Raw genomic sequence first — 18139 nt, 5'->3', positions numbered from 1 at the left:
AGAGCTTGCAGTGGGTTCTTTAGATAGTATGGAATCCTGCACCATATCTCTATCAGTCTGGGTCTGAGGAAGGGTCCTGCTTCAAAACATCATCTGTTCATTCTCTCCACAGATGCTAGCTGACCTGCTGAGTTACTCTAGCACATTGTGTTTGACTCAAGATTCCAGCATCTGCAGTTCCTTTCACCTGGCATCATGTTCCATGCTTCAGCACTTTGGCAGATTTTGTTCACTTTCCATAGCTGATGTTGAACATTGGAAGTAAAAATTAAAATGTGTGTCAGTTTATCACAGATGTTCTCTAATTATGGATTTATGTTAGATTACAATATTTATACAAAAGAGAAAATTATTTTCACATTTATTGTTTTTCAGTCTTAATTCTTCCCAAGACTATTAAACTAAAATCAGAAGACGTGAGAGAAAATGAGGCCACTATTATCTGGGATAGCTTACAGGATTTATTCTCCTCAACATCCAAGTTATTTATCTGGTACAAATCAAATTCTGCTGAAGGAATACAGCATTTCTACAAAATATTCCCAAATGAGACTAAAGCAGTTATATCTGAGCTGAAACCTGGGCACCACTATTATTTTGCATTAATGATGAGCGATATCATGGGTGCTCATAGAACAGTTACCTCAGTTTTGAATGTACAAACAAGTAAGTTTTTTAATGTGCTACACCGCTGGTAGATAATGTAATATCATCAACAATATAACTTCTTTCAATGACAATAGAAGATAACATTTCATATTTATTATCTCTATATTACTAAAACTCTCATCTTGTTTGCTTGCTCGTTTTGTATTTGCGCAAAAATTGTACACGATAGCGCTACAAATTATGGCCCACCTTACTCACCGTTGTCCTGTGATGGAAATGAAACAAGTTTCATTCAGATTAATGGTATATTTTACAAGATATTGACGTTTAAAACTTTTTTAAAAAGCAGCGCCCCCACTTGCCCCGCCCCTACTTGCTGTCCTTACTTGACAGACATCACAAAGGATGCTATGTAGGTGCTATGGTGATGGTGACAATAGCACCACGGCATCTGCAGTATACCAGCACCTGCAGTTCCTTGTTACCATTCCCATGACGGTGTGGCCAAGTATAACACCACCTTGATCTTTAAGTTTGCTAGGGATCCAACTTTGTCGGTTTGAGCAACAACAACAATGAGATGAAGTACAGGAAAGAGATCGAGAATAGACACAAAATGCTGGAGTAACTCAGCGGGACAGTGTCTGAAGAAGGGTCACGACCCGAAACGTCACCCATTCCTTCTCTCCAGAGATGCTGCCTGTCCGGCTGAGTTACTCCAGCATTTTGTGTCTATCTTTGATTTAAACCAGCATCTGTAGTTCTTTCCTGCACAAAGACATCGAGAATGTTGTCTCATTGTGTCAATGTGTCAGGACAACAACCTAGCTCTTAGTGTCAGCTAGATGAAAGAGATGATTGTTGACTTCAGGAAGCGAGGAGATGAATACAACCCTAACCTCAACCGAGTTGCTCTAGAGTTGACCAATGGCTTCACATTCCAACATCCTAACCTGGTTTCTTCACACTGTTGTAATGATCAAGAAAACACATCAGCATATTTAATTTTTCAGGCATCTAAAAAGATATGGTTTATCCATGAGGGTTCTCGCAAGCTCCTATACAGGCGCTGTAGAAAGTGTTCTGACAGGATGCTTTTCTGCCTGTTATGGCAACAGCTCAGCTCTTGACCGCCTGAACCTGCAGAGAGTTGTGGACAAAGCCCTGTCTATCCCAGGCTTGTCCACCTTCACAGTGAGTTGCATCAGGTGGGCTGGCAGTATCGTCATTGCCTGCTACCCTGGACATTCCCTTTTCTCTCTTCTACTTTCTGGGAAAAGATGCAGGAACATGGAAGCCTGTTTATCCAAACTTAAGAACAGCTTCTTCCCAACTTATATCAGACTGCTGCAGTAGAATCATCTATTTTACAGCCCCTTCCTGGAGGTATTACAACATACTCTTAACTCTTAACTCTACCTCATTTGGTCATTATATTATTGTACTTTAACATTGTTTTTGCAGCAACTCGGATTGCACTGCAATCTTGCACCATTCTGCTGTTTTGCATTGGTGTTACATTTATTGTCATACTTATCATTTTTATTTGCATATCTGATTATTCTGTGAGATTCATATGAACAAAACATTCCATGCACCCTTGTGTTTATGGCAATAAACTAAATTGAATCTTCTCTTAAATAGGGCCAAATCCACCACAGAATCTTACATTGGGAGAGTTAACATCATCTGAAATACAGCTGCTTTGGGGTCCTCCAGAGAAATCACAGTCTGGAACTTTTCATCACTACCTCATCAGCTTTATGCCATTAAAATCAAGAGGGCCAATAACAGAAGATGTCGCAACAGAGAATACATCTGTAGTACTTCAGAACCTGAGGCCATTCCGCTCTTATGAAATCTATATCCAAGCAGTGACTGAGGGAGGATCACTGAGTTGTGCTGAAGGGCCGTTGTTTGCAAGTACAGGTACAGAGACCACTATTTTCAAGCAAAGATAGCCACAAAATGCTGGAGTAACTCAGCGGGTCAGTCAGCTTTTCTCCAGAGATGCTGCCTGACCCGCTGAGTTACTCTGGCATTTTGCGTCTATCTTTGGTGTAACCCAGCATCTGCAGTTCCTTCCTGCACTATTTTCAATCAATGAGATATGAACCTATATTAAAACTGTGTCATTCTGTAATATGTTCAGTTATATACGTTCTGAAATACATTTTCACAGGTGACATTTATAAAATGTTTCCCTGTAGTTTAAAACAATGTTACAAAATAATCAAAATGATTGTGTTTCACGATAGTATTGAGATGGAAGCAACTACCAGAGTAAAATTAAGCCTTTAGAATCTGAACATTGAAGCTATTCTTGCATGTTTCACTAATTATTTACCATACATTGTGACCTAGATCCCAGCCCTCCTGCCAGTATCTACATTGATAATGCAGATGTTTGGGAGAACACAATGATTGTACACTGGGAGCCACCATTAGAAGGATGTGACGAATACCACCTTCACATACAGATGAGCAATCAAAGCAGTGAAATAAAACAGTATTCGGTGATAAATATAACATGGTTTCAATTTGATTTCATGATTCCTGGAGCTACATATGACATTGAGGTGATGGCAGTAAGAAGTGGAAAGAGAAGCAAACCAAAATGTATCACACAAACTACAAGTAAGTAAATTATTTTAGTTATAATCTATTTGGGAGGATTTTCCAACAGTATATATTCTGTGGTTTTGAAATTACTCACATAGACCTGTTGCTGCCACTGTGGTAGCAAATTGACAGAATCCTCAAGAAAATGGAGAGAACTTAGTTCAGTTGCCAGGTAGTGTTTCTATGGATGTCCTTGTTACCTTAAAATTAGTGAGGCATTTCATATCATGCAGGGTTACAATTACTGGGTGTTGATGCATACTGTAAAACATGAGCATGCTGACTGCAACAAGGACATGGTGGGGTTATAACCATGGAATCTAGGTAGAGCTAATGGCCAATGGTCTATTGACCCAGGAACAAAAAATGATGATTTATCCTGGATTGATCCATGACTTGCAAAGTTAGACTTGCCCAAACATCCAAATTTCAACAGAGAATGGTGCCAAGTGACACTTGCTATGTTAAAGCTAGCTTATTCCAGCTTCGCACGATAGCTAAAATCAAACCATTCCTCCAATTCAATGACCTTGAAAAGATCATCCACACATTCATCTCCTCCCGCCTTGATCACTGCAACTCCCTTTACACTGGCATCAGCCAATCATCCCTGTCCTGCCTGCAATTGGTCCAAAACGCCGCAGCAAGACCTCTGACGGGCACCACAAAAAAAGGGACCACATCACCCCGATTGGCCTCTCTCCACTGGCTCCCAGTGCGGTTCACAATCAATTTCACGCTCCTCCTTTATGTATACAAAGGCCTTTACGGGCTTGCCCCCACCTACATCAAAAATCTGCCCACCCACCATTCTACCTCCAGGTCCCTCAGGTCGGCCGACTTGGGGTTACTGACTATCCCGCGGTTCAGGTATAAGCTCAGGGGCGACCGCGCTTTTGCGGTTACAGCATCTAGACTGTGGAACAGCATCCCTCTTCTCATAAGAACTGCCCCCTCCATCGACTCCTTTAAGTCTAGACTTAAAACTTATTTCTACTCACAAGCGTTTCGTGAGGTCCTCTGAGGGAGTGCTGTATGTATGTATTTATGTATGTATTGTTAGATCTATGTACCACTGTATGTTGCACTTTAGTACCTGCACTGATGTAAAACAATGAGAGTTGTTTTTAAATGTGCTCTAGAAACAAAATTGACTTGACTTGACTTGACATTTGTTTCCACATATCCATGAAAATGAAATATCCTTCCACTCAATCGTTCGTTGGGATCATTTAGGAGATCTTCAATGGCACAACCACTGAGATCATGGAGAATTGTAACAAAGGAATGGATGCTTGTAACTTTTTTTTCAGAAGATGTCACAGAAAAGTAAAAATGGCCCTGTTTTTCTTAATAATAAATATAAGATAATAATAGTGGAAAATGAATTGGACGATGAGTTTGTTCAGCCTTGCTTAAAGTTGCAGGGAGTTTGAAAATAATGTAGCAGGTGGATTCCTTTTGGCAGTTGTTAGTAACTATGAAAAATGATGTTTTGGTGATGTGGTCGAAAAAACAAATTGTAGGAGTTTGCACAAGATGCACTGGGACACCATTGGCGTATTTTAGAGAGCTGCTTCTTGGACTTTAGAGAGGTAAAGGCATAGTTGAGGTGTGAGGCAATAATCTGATAAGGAAGGGTATTTTTGAGGAGAAGCATGATGAACAAAAAGAGTACAGTATTGAAGTGATCAAAGTATTGTCAGTATCAGCAAACAGGAAGGAAGTAAGGATAAATAATTACAAGTTTAGGGAATATAATTGAGAGAGCAGCTGATGGGTCTTATGAATAAGGTGAGTATGAAGAGGACATCCGAATGTGTGCTATTATGTTTTAGCATTCGATTGAAAGCACATTAGTAAACTTGAAAAGGATAATTTTTCAGTATAAATATTCCGTATTGTCAGGTCTCGGGTTTGATCTAGTTTCTGTTTCTTATTGTTTTTTAGTATTAGAGTGTGCATTCTTGTTTTATTTTGGTGTCTCGCATCTCCTCTTGTTTCAGGTCCCATTTCCTGTCAGGTCGTTTACCCTCATGTGATTATTGGCCCCGCCCTGATGTGTTTCACCTGTGTCTCATTATCCCCTGCTAGTCTGTATTTAAGCCCTTTGTGTTTTAGTTCTCATTGCCAGTTCGTTGTGTATGCTACTTGGTATCACCTTGTTCCAGCTCTAGAAATCTTGTGACCTCGACCATTGCCTGTTTTTCGACCTCTGTTTTTGCCTGCTCCTAGATTGTACTGTTGCCTCTGTTTTGCTTACCTGTGTACCGACTTGGACCGATTAAACTCTGAAGACTGATCTGCCCTGTGTCTGAGCCTGCATTTGTGTCCTCCTCCTTGTTCAGTTCTGATACGTATGTACATTAAAAACATTGCCTGCCTGTGCAGTACTTGCAAATGTAAAAAGAAGAAAGTTTCAAATGAATCCATAGCGTCCAGGCTAGTTGGCATTAATTGACAGGGTAAAACAGAATATGAATTTCATGTTTAGAGAGAAGGGAAGCCTTGAGCATGTCATTTTAACTTCCCTTTCTGTGCCCACATCGATCTATCTGTCCTCGGCTTTCTCTGCTGCTAGGGTGAGGTCAAATACAAATAGTGCCTCATATTCTGCCTGGGTCGTCTAAACCCATCATCTCCCTTCTCACCTGGTTCCACCTGTCTGCCCATGCCCCGCTACTCCCTCTTGCCTCTTTATAATGGCTTTCTCCTGTAATTAAATATATGCAGAATTCAAGGATTTGGATCAGTGAATAGAGGAAGCTCATGGTGAAGAGCATAAATAACTATTTATTAAAGCAAACACTGAAAACTATCAAATATCAATAAAGAAACAATACAAAATGCGTATTCGACTCTCCTGTCTGCACACACCACAACCCAAGCTCTTCCTCTCTCTCTCTTCCTTTCTCTGCGTGGTGAAGCTGTGTTCTCTCCCCAAAGATGAAGGTCATGGTCGAAGCATGTATTCGCGTTTTATTATTTTCTGTCTATGTTTTTTATGTAGTTTTTGTTATTTTTTGTTGGGGGGTGTGTGTGTGGGGGGGGGGGGTGGGGGTGGGGGTGGGAGGGAGGGGGGAAACTTTTAAATCTCTCCCTGCACGGGAGACCCGACCTGTTCTCGTCGGGTCTACGTTATCGTTGGGGCTGCAATGAGGAGCGGCCTCCAACAGGAAGAGACCGGGGACTCTGGTGCCGACGACTCACCTCACCGTCGCGGAGCTGGCCGAGTCCAGAGCGGGTGGAGCGGTGGTGGTGGAGCGCTGCTGCTGCTGCGGCCCGACCGGAGAGTCGGAGGCTTCAACTGCAGGTCTGCGGACGGCGGCACCGGGAGCCCGCGGGTCCCTGGAGGGAGACCGCTTTTCAGGGCTCTCGCAACGGCGACTTCTCCCGCCCGAGTTGCGGGGTCGAAGAGCTCCTGGAGCGGGGCCTGACATCACCGCCCCGCGCGGCTTGGAATGGCCGCGGGACTCTGCGAGCGCACGCCGGGGGCTCTAACACCAAGACCCGGTGTGCGACCTCGCACCACCCGGCGTGGCTTTAATGGCCGCGGGACAATTGCCATCGCCAGCTGGGGGCTTTGACTTTGACTCTGACATCGGGGGGGGGGGAGGGGGGGGGGGGGGTGGGAGAGTGCAGTGGTTTTTTTGGTCTTCCATCACAGCGATGTGATGGATGTTTATGTAAATTATGTTGTGTCTTGGGTCTATTTGTTTGTAATGTATGGCTGCAGAAACAGCATTTCATTTGGACCTCAAGGGGTCCAAATGACAATTAAATTTATCTTGTATCTTGTATTCATATAATAATTTTATCTCTAAGAACAACAGATGATTATGTGTTAAGCTAGCTATCCTCCTTGGTGCCATAATGGCATGAGTTATGTGTCCTATCAGACACCTAGTCTTGAAAGTCTCTGGGAAAGCAGACCCGTGTCCTCATGATCTACTGGTCCATTTGAATTAGCCCAAGCATTCTTCGAAAACATCTACTTGTTTTCCTAAGCAGGGTTCGAAATGCATTGCTGCTAATTTAGCTGACAACTCTATGTCAGCTCACAGTCTGTTTAACCCTTAAGCCCCTGTCCCACTTAGGAGACCTAAACAGCAACCACTGGTGACCTTGCTCACCACCCAAAAAAAAAATCAAGGTCGAGGTGACCTGCAATCTCCTACCACCTCCCACGCATATGTTGAAAACCTTCCTCGACTATGAAGAAAACCGGCTTCGACTAGACATGCGACTAAAAAATTATCGATTTTTAAAACGGCAACCTATTTTTAGCCGAGGCCGGTTTTAATCATGATGAAAAAACAGCAGCAACCTAGATTAAGCCTCGACCACGCGGAAACTACTTTCGACCATTAGGGAGAGTGATCAAAACCTCCGGAAGCCTTGTGTGGCGGGCAAGATCACCAGAGGTTGCTGTTTAGGTCTCCCAAGTGGGACAGGGGCTTTACATTACATCTCCCCACGTCACACTCTGTTCTGATGCAGGATTTTGACATGGAATGTCAACCACCCCTGTGCCTCCACAAATGTTGCCTGGCCTGCTGAGCCCCTCCGGCAGCCTGTAGGTTTGCACATATAACATTGCATTTGGTCTACTCCTTGGTCACAGATTTATTTTCTTCTCTCAGGCTGATGCAAATTGTCATTCTGTTTGATCCTTTACTGTCCTCCCAAACCCATATCTTAACCGATCCAAAGATGACCTCTGTTTACCTCTGTAATATCACAAATTCCCTCCCTTGGCATCTGCCATTTGTGTTAAGTGGAGAATCAACTCTGTAACCCTTTCCTTCATCAGAAAGAAATGACAAAAGCATCTTTCTTTTTCAGAACCACTACCAGTTGTGATTGCCTTTCCCATTGATATTCAAACCCACTCAACAGCGCTGTACGTTGTAATGCCAAACATTGGTTTATTTGATGGAGTCATTGTTACATATGGAGTTGAAAATAAAAGAATACCCACTTCTAAGAGAGATTTTAATGTAACTATAGAAAAGTTGACACCTGGTGAAGAATATAAATTTGCAGTACATTCAAGCAGTGGCAATATGAAGAGCAAAACGTACAGAGTTCCTATTGTGAAAACCTGTAAGTATTGAAGATTACAATTAGCAAACATTCAAAGCAAGTATGAATTTAAATATATTGCATTCAATTTAAATTTTTATTAGGCAGTTTTTAATCAGTTTTTGATCAGACATGCGACTAAAAAATTATCGATTTTTAAAACGGCAACCTATTTTTAGTCGAGGCCGGTTTTAATCATGAATAACAGTACATTCAAGCAGTGGCAATATGAAGAGCAAAACGTACAGAGTTCCTATTGTGAAAACCTGTAAGTATTGAAGATTACAATTAGCAAACATTCAAAGCAAGTATGAATTTAAATATATTGCATTCAATTTAAATTTTTATTAGGCAGTTTTTAATCAGTTTTCAGACATGCGACTAAAAAATTATCGATTTTTAAAACGGCAGGCAGAAGATAATAAATTTAAAGCCAGAAAGATAGAACTTGAAATTTAAATCAATGTTATGAATGAAAAGGTTACTATTTATTATCTGGCCTTATCAACTGGGATTTTTTAACATTTAGAAACCAGGTATAAATGAATCAAACACACTTAATAGCACAGTAATGTGATTTTGTCAAATATTGGAGTGACATCTAATTATAAAATCAATTTATTTTCCTGATGCTGTTTTCCAGCAGTGAATGCTCAGGATGAAGTTGGTGAACTGTCAAACTTTCCCCTCACTGATTAGGGAGGTTGATTTGTCACAACGTACAGTTAATGCACCTGTTCGAGGATGCAGATTGACTTGGTTGTGACCTTTAACTTCTCTTTACAGATACTGATAGAAAATACCATGAGAATATAGTCATAGTTGTCTCTCCAATCAATTGGTCTTTCGTTAAATCAGAACACTTCTGTCCTCCTCCTCATGCCTCTCTAGCCATCGTCCTTCTCATTAAAAATATATATGGAATTCATTGCCACAGGCGGCTGTGGGGCCCAAGTCATTGAGTATTTTTAAAGTGGAGATTGACAGGTTGTTGAGTAGTAAGGGTGTCAAAATTTACTGGAAGTAAGTGGGAGAATGGGGTTGAGAGGGAATGTTAGATCAGCCACAATTGAATGATACTCAATTGGTAGAAATGGTCTAATTCTACTCCTATGAATTCTGAAATAATCTGTTACTTCCATTAAATACCTACTTGAAATGTCCCTGTGTAAGGTGAAGGATCATTGACCTGACTGTTAGCAGGTGATAAACCAAATGCATTTACACTGACCATGAGGAGAGTTACGTTTGAAGATCTAATATTCTATGTGGAATGAATATTCCCTCTTTCTTAATGTCACTTGCTGTCTAGCATCAACCCTATGGGACCTCTGGCATACAGGAACAGTGATAATATTGAATAGGGATAAGCAGCCATTTATTTTGAAGAATTCTGATGGCAAATCAGAGGAAATTCTAACTTTTAAAACATTTTTACAAAGTGAAATAAAGTTTTCTCTCTACATATGAGATTCATGTAAACGCTGAAAAGTAAACTTTTAAAGGAAACGTTTATAAAAAGAATAGATGGTTGGTTTATTTATACAGAGGAATGAAGTTCCAAGCAGATAAAAGCATGTTTTAAGCTGTTGTAGCTAGGCAGTAATTACAATTTCTTACACTATAAAAAGCTCAGTTGCATTTCATGCCACAAACCACAACATTTCCAGGTTTCTTACCAAAATAATGGTTCACAGTTTTCCTAAGTTCTGATCTAGTTATTATTTTCTATAGATTTAATAAGAGAAGAATGCAAAACTGTGCAGCCTGACCACAGACACTGATAATAAATGTTTAATTGTATGTACATTCTTCATTAGCACCAAGTACTTTGACAACTTTGTCTTTCTTTCTCACAGCAAATTCTATGCCGATGCCATCACAGATTTTTCTAGTAATTCTAACATCAATGTAAATATATCTTCCTCAAAAAATATTTAATCTTTATTTCTGTTATTTGTACCAGGAACAGGATTTTTCTGTGACTAATTCCCGGGTCTTCACATTTTCTCAAATTTCTGTGCCGTTATTAATGAAAACATGACTTCACTTTTTTAGGGTGCAATACTGCATCCAAAATTCCTCTTTAATCTGGAAAATGATATGTTTGTCTGTTGAAGCCAGAAGTTACACGGTTAAGGTGTCAGTTTCAGTAATGGAGTTAGGTTGGTAGATCTATCACTAAAGTGTGTTAAATGACAAAGTGGATTGGTCAATCAGCTTACATTACACTTTGTTTCCTGGCAGTATAAATTCAAGTCAGCGACATTACCAAGCAAATTAAAGTCGTATGAAGCTCGAAAAGAAGCACTGGGATAGACAAATGTGTTATTTGGCAACTGCAAAAAGAAAATGAACACAATAAGCAAGCGCTTTGAACAAATATCTTGTTGCCGCATTTTAAGATGACTGTCATGATATATTGATATGTCTACTACAAGGTCAAACTTAGGAAACATTACATAGATGGTGCTTTACAGTTATCCCCTTGAATATGAAAGTTTGCTACTTTGCTGTGTGGAAGCATATGGTCCTCCTAATTCCAAATCAAAAGAAGGATAGCAAATCTCTTCATAACCGCCAGTCTAACCAGAGCTAGAAACAAAAAAGGACACAGGCCAGAGTCTACCCATATCAGACATTTACCTATCTAACATATTTTTGTAGTCCCAATCTTGGTCTCTGAACTTCAAAGTGCTAGAGAGATGTCCATGACCTGTTTATACTTCCTTCATCATCTGAACTTTGAAATTTTTTGTTGTTAGATTTATTTCTACGAAGCTTATGTCTGTGTTTTTGAATTACATAAGTTCCAGAAGTTTCTACCGTTAAAGCAATTCTTTATAGTTTATTAATATCTTGCAAAAACGTCACTTCTTAAAGGGGTCATTACTTATTTCTTTATTATGACGATGGCAGATATTTACAGCTCAGTTTTTCTTGGTTCAAACTCATTACTTAATATGAATACAAATATGCAGCCTGGGTGTGCTGCATACAGCAACATAATCTGTTTCAGTTCGGATAATGTTCTATGTGATGACAAATTAATCAACTTGTGGCTGATGGTTTTGACTGTCAGAATTTGTAACTTCCTGCCCAATAATTCTGCAGTAATCATTGCCAATATCTTACAATATTCAAATAGGAGAAAACAAAAAATTGCTTCTATAGACTAGAGTTGGAATTGCAGTATCTGTGTAGACAGTGTTACGGGTGGCACAGCAGTGCAGGAGTGGAGCTGTTGCTTTACAGTGCCAGAGGCCCGGGTTTGATCCTGACTACGGGATCTGCCATGATAACTTGCATTTGTATTGTACCAATAATGCTAAAATAAAAAAACCTGTAACTGACTCTATACATTGTTTGTGTTACTGATTCTCTTTTTATTATAGGTTTGGGCCCACCCACTAATTTACGTGAAGGGAAAGTCACAGAAACATCACTGGAATTACTGTGGGATAAAGCAGAAGGCCATTTCAACCAATATGAAGTCATATGTATAAATTGTGACAGACAGCTTGTGGTAACCTCACTTTGCTCTTGGTCTATTTAAGCATTTATCATATTTTGCATGTAAAGTAACATAAATTTAACTGCAGATTTTCAATTTCAATTTGTAATTAAGATAAAATGTCATTGTGCAGTTAAATTAATACTGACTTTTTGACAAACAAAATTTTATTGAAAGATCTTCCAACTTTACTTATTAAAGTGAGATATATTGAATTACAAATCTTTAAATTTTGCAATATTTATTGCATTATCTGTTGTTTATTTCAGGTTCAAAAGGTCAAACGAGAGCACATAGTATTTACAAAGCTGACGCCAGGAAAACTGTATAATATTTCACTTCGAACAGAAAAGGAAAACTATCAAGATAGCATTCCTGTTTCACAATTAATACGTACATGTAAGGTTTCACTTTAACTTTATTTTAAATACATTATAATTTTTCCTCTGTTCATTTCAGTGGCGTAGATGGAATGGTTAAATGCTCGGTAGCCTTCAGCTAATGTTAATGTTTGAGCTTTCTTCCATTCATAAATTAAATCTATATTATCCTTTCCAAACTTTAAAATATTGAAGGGAATGTTTTTTTGGATTTTGAAGATTTAAGATGTGTGTGGATTAATGTGTTTAATGATGGCCTTTGCAGGAGTGGAATATAGGTAGTTGAAAGCTTTAGAAGTAGAGGTGGTGTATTGAAGGCAGAGGATTCAGTTGGGGATGTAGAAACAAAATGCAATGCCAAAATGCAAAAGTTGTACATCGTTCTTTAACCTGAAAATTAAACAAGGTAGCAATAGGGTAGAAAGGAGGATGAGGAATTAAAATGTAATACATTTGGACTGAAACTGGGGTTTAGAGAATATCTTAGGTTAAAACATCAGGCTTTACTGGCCTTACCTTGCGCTTTACGTTATTCCCTTATCATGTATCTGCACACTGTGAATGGCTCGATTGTAATGATGCATTGTCTTTCCGCTGACTGGTTAGCATGCAAAAAAAAGCTTTGCACTGTACCTTGGTACACGTGACAATAAACTAAACTGAAATTGAAACTGAAACTGAACAAGGCACCAATGTTGTGGATAATCATGCTCAACCCTAATGGGTTGGGGAAGGTGATGTTTAAGGCTTCTTAGATAATTACATTTTTTGGATATTTTTTCATGAAATGAAATTTCAGTTGAAGCATAATGTTTAGGATAGTAATTTGCCTTGGGGTAAGTTTGGAGTACGGTGGATAGCAATTCTGATCCAAAGTCTGTTTTAGTTTGTCTACAGTCTCAGCAGTTGTATAAAAACAAAGCTAAATTATACTGCCACAGTTAACCATATAAAGAAGAATTTTCATTCATTTCAATAAAAATATTTTTTAATGCCCACCCAACTCATAATGAATCGAATCCAATAAATTGGGGTGAAGTTGATTTACGTTATTTACTCTTGGCAATGAGTAAATCGTTTAAAATGGCTGTGTTCATGTATCAAGACTTATTTCTCAGCTGGATATCATTCAGGCATCCTATATATAAAACTGGAGTGAACAAAATATCATTAAAGCACACCTGTCCTTTAATCATTTTCTGAATTTACATAACACTATTCCTATTCCAGAAGTCGGCTACTATAACCATCCTCCTTGGATTATCAGTCTGAAGAAGAGTTTCGGCCCGAAACATTGCCTATTTCCTTCGCTCCATAGATGCTGCTGCACCCGCTGAGTTTCTCCAGCATTTTTTTGTACCTTCGATTTTCCAGCATCTGCAGTTCCTTCTTAAACACTGGATTATTTTTGGTTGTTTCCAAATGGTGCTGCATCTACTGCCCTATCATTAGTAAAAAGATTTATCATTCTTAACACATCCTTCCTAATTCTGACAATATGTACTATTGTAAATTTGGTGAATCCACGTTAGCCCACAACCATTGTTCATCCTTGCTGTTTTAGTGCCAAGTCCAGTGGAGTATCTGAATTATAACAAGACATCGGATTCAATCACACTCAGCTGGCCAGAAGCTGTTTATGTATTTGATGGCTATAATCTAACAGTCTCCAGCAAATCTATGCACCACGTTGTTGAAATTCCATTTACCCGCTCACGGTAAGATAGAGCATTTTTGAAACTAGAATTTCTTAAAATTAATAATACAAACATGTTACTTTCTCAGATATCTGAAATTAAATTGATAAAATACAAAATATATAACCAGTTAAATTTTAAATAATTTATGGAAATTGTGACATAGTACCATAATGTGATAATGAACTTTCATTTCTTTGTCAACGAGTGCACAAACTAGCCATGGAACAGCATCAACGTGCTGGTATTTATTTATGATGACAATTTAAAGCTGAGGATCTTTCTGTCCACTCAGGTGGACGTTAAAGATAGCAAGAGTTGATAAATTACAACCCGGTGGCTCAGCACTTCAACTCCCCCTCCCACTCCGTCTCCGACCTCTCTGTCCTGGGTCTCCTCCATGGCCACAGCGAGCAGCACCGGAAATTGGAGGAACAGCACCTCATATTCCGTTTGGGGAGTCTGCATCCTGGGGGCATGAACATCGAATTCTCCCAATTTTGTTAGTCCTTGCTGTCTCCTCCCCTTCTTTAGTCCCCCTGCTGTCTCCTCCCATCCCCCAGCCTTCGGGCTCCTCCTTTTTCCTTTCTTGTCCCCGCCCACCCCCGCCCCCGATCAGTCTGAAGAAGGGTTTCGGCCCGAAACGTTGCCTATTTCCTTCGCTCCATAGATGCTGCTGCATCCGCTGAGTTTCTCCAGCTTTTCTGTGTAACCTTTGATAAATTACATGTTCTGTTGGAGTGATGGTCAAAGTTTTTCTTATCAACTCCAACAATCCAGATCAGTTGCGTTTAACATTTGTTGTTTGCAGAGGTTGGCAGCTACACTTGTCCACAGTATAAGAGTAGGATTGTCAAGGTCTTTGATAATTTGCCACTCACTTCCATCACGGACGATCCCTACCTTGACTCTGCCTCCCCATGGTATAATAATCTTGCCAAAATAAATCATCAATCTAAGTTTTTTAATTTATATTTGATCTAGCCCTGGGAATGAACTTGACTTCCCCCACTGCCTGTGTGAAGAAGATGGACTTCCTGACATCATCCCTCAATGGCTGAATGTTGATTTTTAAGTTGCAATTCCTTGTCTGGGATCACAAACCAGAGGATACAATTTCTTCCCTTTATCCTATACATTATTTTACATACCTGAAATAATTTAATAGGTCACCTGGTAATTTCATGTCATCAAATATAAGGCAAATCTAGTCTGTACAACCAAATTTGAATTTGAATTTGATTCCTTTTGGTCTGAACAAAATTATGTTGCCTGCAGTCATACACAGTAACAATAAATAACAAAACATACAATAAACACAAATTAACATCCACCACAGTGAGTTCACCAAGCACCTCCTCACTGTGATGGAGGCAAAAGTTTTAGTCTCTGTCTCTTCCCTCCCTGTTCTCCCTCTGCGCTGAGGCGATCGATCCAGGCCGAAGATGTCGCTCTCCAGTCCAGCGGACCTCCGTGGTGGTGTCGCCGCTGCCGAAAGCCGGAACGCCGTCTCCGCTCCGAGTCCGCCTGCCAGAGCCTCAGCTCCGAGTCCCGCTGCATCAGCTCCGAGTCCCGCTGCCCCAGCTCCGAGTCCCGCTGCCCCAGCTCCGAGTCCCACTGCCCCAGCTCTGAGTCCCGCTGCATCAGCTCCAAGTCCCGCTGCCCCAGCTCCGAGTCCCGCTGCCCCAGCTCCGAGTCCCGCTGCCCCAGCTCCGAGTCCCGCTGCCCCAGCTCCGAGTCCCGCTGCCCCAGCTCCGAGTCCCGCTGCCCCAGCTCCGAGTCCCGCTGCCCCAGCTCCGAGTCCCGCAGCCTCGGCTCCGAGTCCCGCTGCAACAGCTCCGGGCCGCTGCATCAGCCTCCGAGTCCCGCTGCATCAGCTCCGAGTCCTGCAGCCCCAGCCCGGGCCGCTGCATCAGCTCCGAGTCCCGCAGTCTCAGCTCCGGGCCGCTGCCGAAAGCTGGAACGCCGCATCAGCGAGTCGGGCCACCGTTGCCTCGGCCCCGAAGTCAGCCAGCCTCGCGCTGGTAAGTTCTGGCTGGCTCTGCCTCCGGAGCCTCGAGGTCGGTCGCAGGTTGGAGACCGCCAGCTCCGCCATTAGGCCTCAGCGCAGCCGGAGGCAGAGAAGCGAGGGGGATATTACAAGAAAAAGCCACATTCCCCCGAAGGGAGAGAAAAAAAAACATGTTTCACACCCCCCCCCCCACCCCATAACACAACCCAACAAACTAAAACTTAGCCAAAACAAGACAAAAAAAACAACAACAAAAAGTAAAGACAGACGGACTGCAGGCAAGCCGCAGCTGTTAACAGCGCCGCCACTTCCGAAATCAAGTCAATTAATCTTTGAATCCATGTTGCCCCTCCTCCGAAGCCAGTGTATCCCTTCTGACATGCAGTCCACAGAACTGATTGCAGAACTCTTATCTTGACTTCAGTGTTAATATAACCATATTATTTGTCTACAGAAGGGTCTCGACCGGAAACGTCACTTATTCCTTTTCTCCAGCGATGCTGCCTGTCTGTCCCGCTGAGTTACACCAGCTTATTATGCCTAAACACATACTTTCTACCTCATTTATTTCAACCCCTTTTTCACAAAAGAGAACTTGCCACTCACCATTATTCAGAAAATACTTAAATCTTTTTGGGATGAGAAGCAGATCTCCTCAGATATACACCTATTAGCTCAGGCCATTTATCTAATTTTTCACGGTTGCCCGTCAATTTGTCAAATTTGTAGTATTTGGGTCTGTCCACAGTATTTACAGTGCACCAAACTAGGCACAATCAGAAAACTTGCAGTGGGAAGAGGAGTTAAAATGGATTTTAACACGGAGAACCTGGAGGCCAATGTTCGGCGAAACGGTCGACGAGTGTACGCTCGGTCTCACCAATATACAGGAGGCCACATCGGAAAACCGGAGACCTGCCGCCACGCCCCACCCCCACCACCCCCCTCTCCCCACTTCCCTGTGCCCCACCTGGTCATTTTAACTCCCCTTCCCATTCCCATACTGACCTTTCTGTCCTCGGCCTCCTCCATTGCCAAAGTGAGGCTAAATTCAAACTGGAGAAACAACACCTCATATTCTGCATGGATAACTTGCAACCAAACGGTATGCACATGGATTTCTCCAATTTTAGGTAACTACATAACCCTCCCCCTCTCCCTTCTTCCCCCACATAACCGCCAATCTGCACCCCCTGTTGAACCCCCCTACTTTCCCCCCTCCCGTCTCCCTCACCTGGACATGCACCTACTACTCCCCTCCCACTCCCCTTCCACCTGCATTCCTTCCTCTAGCTTCACACTTCAATCCATTTATCTAACACCTTCTGGATTTTTTTATCTCTGGCCTTTGTCCAACCATCTGCCTATAAAATAATCTTCCCTACATGTGTCAGCCTATTACCTGCCAGGCTTTATCCCATCCTTCCTTTCGTCCAGCTTTCTTTACCACCCCCCACCCCCCCACCTATAATCAGTTGAAAGAAATGTCCTGACCCGAAATGTCACCTATCCATGTACTTGTGAAATGCTGCCTGACCTGCTGAGCTACTCCAGCACTCTGTGTTTTCATTTGTAAACCAGCATCTGCAGTTCATTGTTTTTAAAGTAAATCAGGTGTTTTGAAATAGATTATTCTGAGGATTTAAATGTATTATTCTGAGAATTCAAAGGATTTAAAGCCTGCATGATGTAAATGATGTTTCATGATGTAAATGAATATATTACCACAGTCTGAAGAAGGGTTTCGGCCCGAAACGTCGTCTATTTCCTTCATAGATGCTGCTGCACCCGCTGAGTTTCTCCAGCAATTTTGTGTACCTATTACCATAGCAAATCTGCATTACAATATTTCTTTGTCTAATTATCTTTACTATTTGTAAAATTACTTTTTCCAGTATATGGGTAGAGATATAGGAATTTTATTTCTGCTGAACGTTTAATCATACTAACCTTATTGTTATTGGGCTTTGGAGTCATTTGTGAAATACCGATCATATCACATGAAACTTCATAACGTGCTTCTAATTGATTATGAATTCAAATGGAAATACTGATCATTTACTGTTCTTGAAATAAAGTTCTTGAACTAAACTGGACAACTTACTGAGCTACAACAATGCAGAAGCTTTGCTGTAAGGATATAACTATAAGAATGTAACAATTTAATTTTATATATTTTCATATTGTGCAGAACATACCATTATGATAAGTTAATGCCAGG

At 41.0% G+C, this 18139-nt stretch overlaps 1 protein-coding gene across 1 annotated transcript; it reads left to right on the top strand.

Moving 5' to 3' along the window:
* The first annotated feature begins 245 nt into the window (after positions 1-245).
* Positions 246-9015, top strand: LOC129706569 (tyrosine-protein phosphatase 10D-like). The gene is made up of 6 exons (XM_055650930.1): positions 246-261; positions 376-666; positions 2254-2538; positions 2974-3246; positions 8077-8337; positions 8960-9015. The coding sequence occupies exons 1-6, from the start codon at positions 246-248 to the stop codon at positions 9013-9015; spliced, it is 1182 nt and encodes a 393-aa protein (XP_055506905.1).
* The last annotated feature ends 9124 nt before the right edge of the window (positions 9016-18139 follow it).

This window comes from Leucoraja erinacea, chromosome 19, assembly GCF_028641065.1.
Source record: "Leucoraja erinacea ecotype New England chromosome 19, Leri_hhj_1, whole genome shotgun sequence".
Classification (NCBI taxonomy): domain Eukaryota; kingdom Metazoa; phylum Chordata; class Chondrichthyes; order Rajiformes; family Rajidae; genus Leucoraja; species Leucoraja erinaceus.
The sequence above is the reverse complement of the archived record's forward strand: the minus strand, read 5'-3'. Positions and strand labels throughout refer to the sequence as shown.

Bases quoted from the DNA above. Each gene is read 5' to 3' on its own strand.
- LOC129706569 (XM_055650930.1), top strand. The intron at 667-2,253 runs GTAAGTTTTTTA...TCTCTTAAATAG, and splicing joins AGTTTTGAATGTACAAACAA to GGCCAAATCCACCACAGAAT. The intron at 8,338-8,959 runs GTAAGTATTGAA...GCTGTTTTCCAG, and splicing joins AGTTCCTATTGTGAAAACCT to CAGTGAATGCTCAGGATGAA.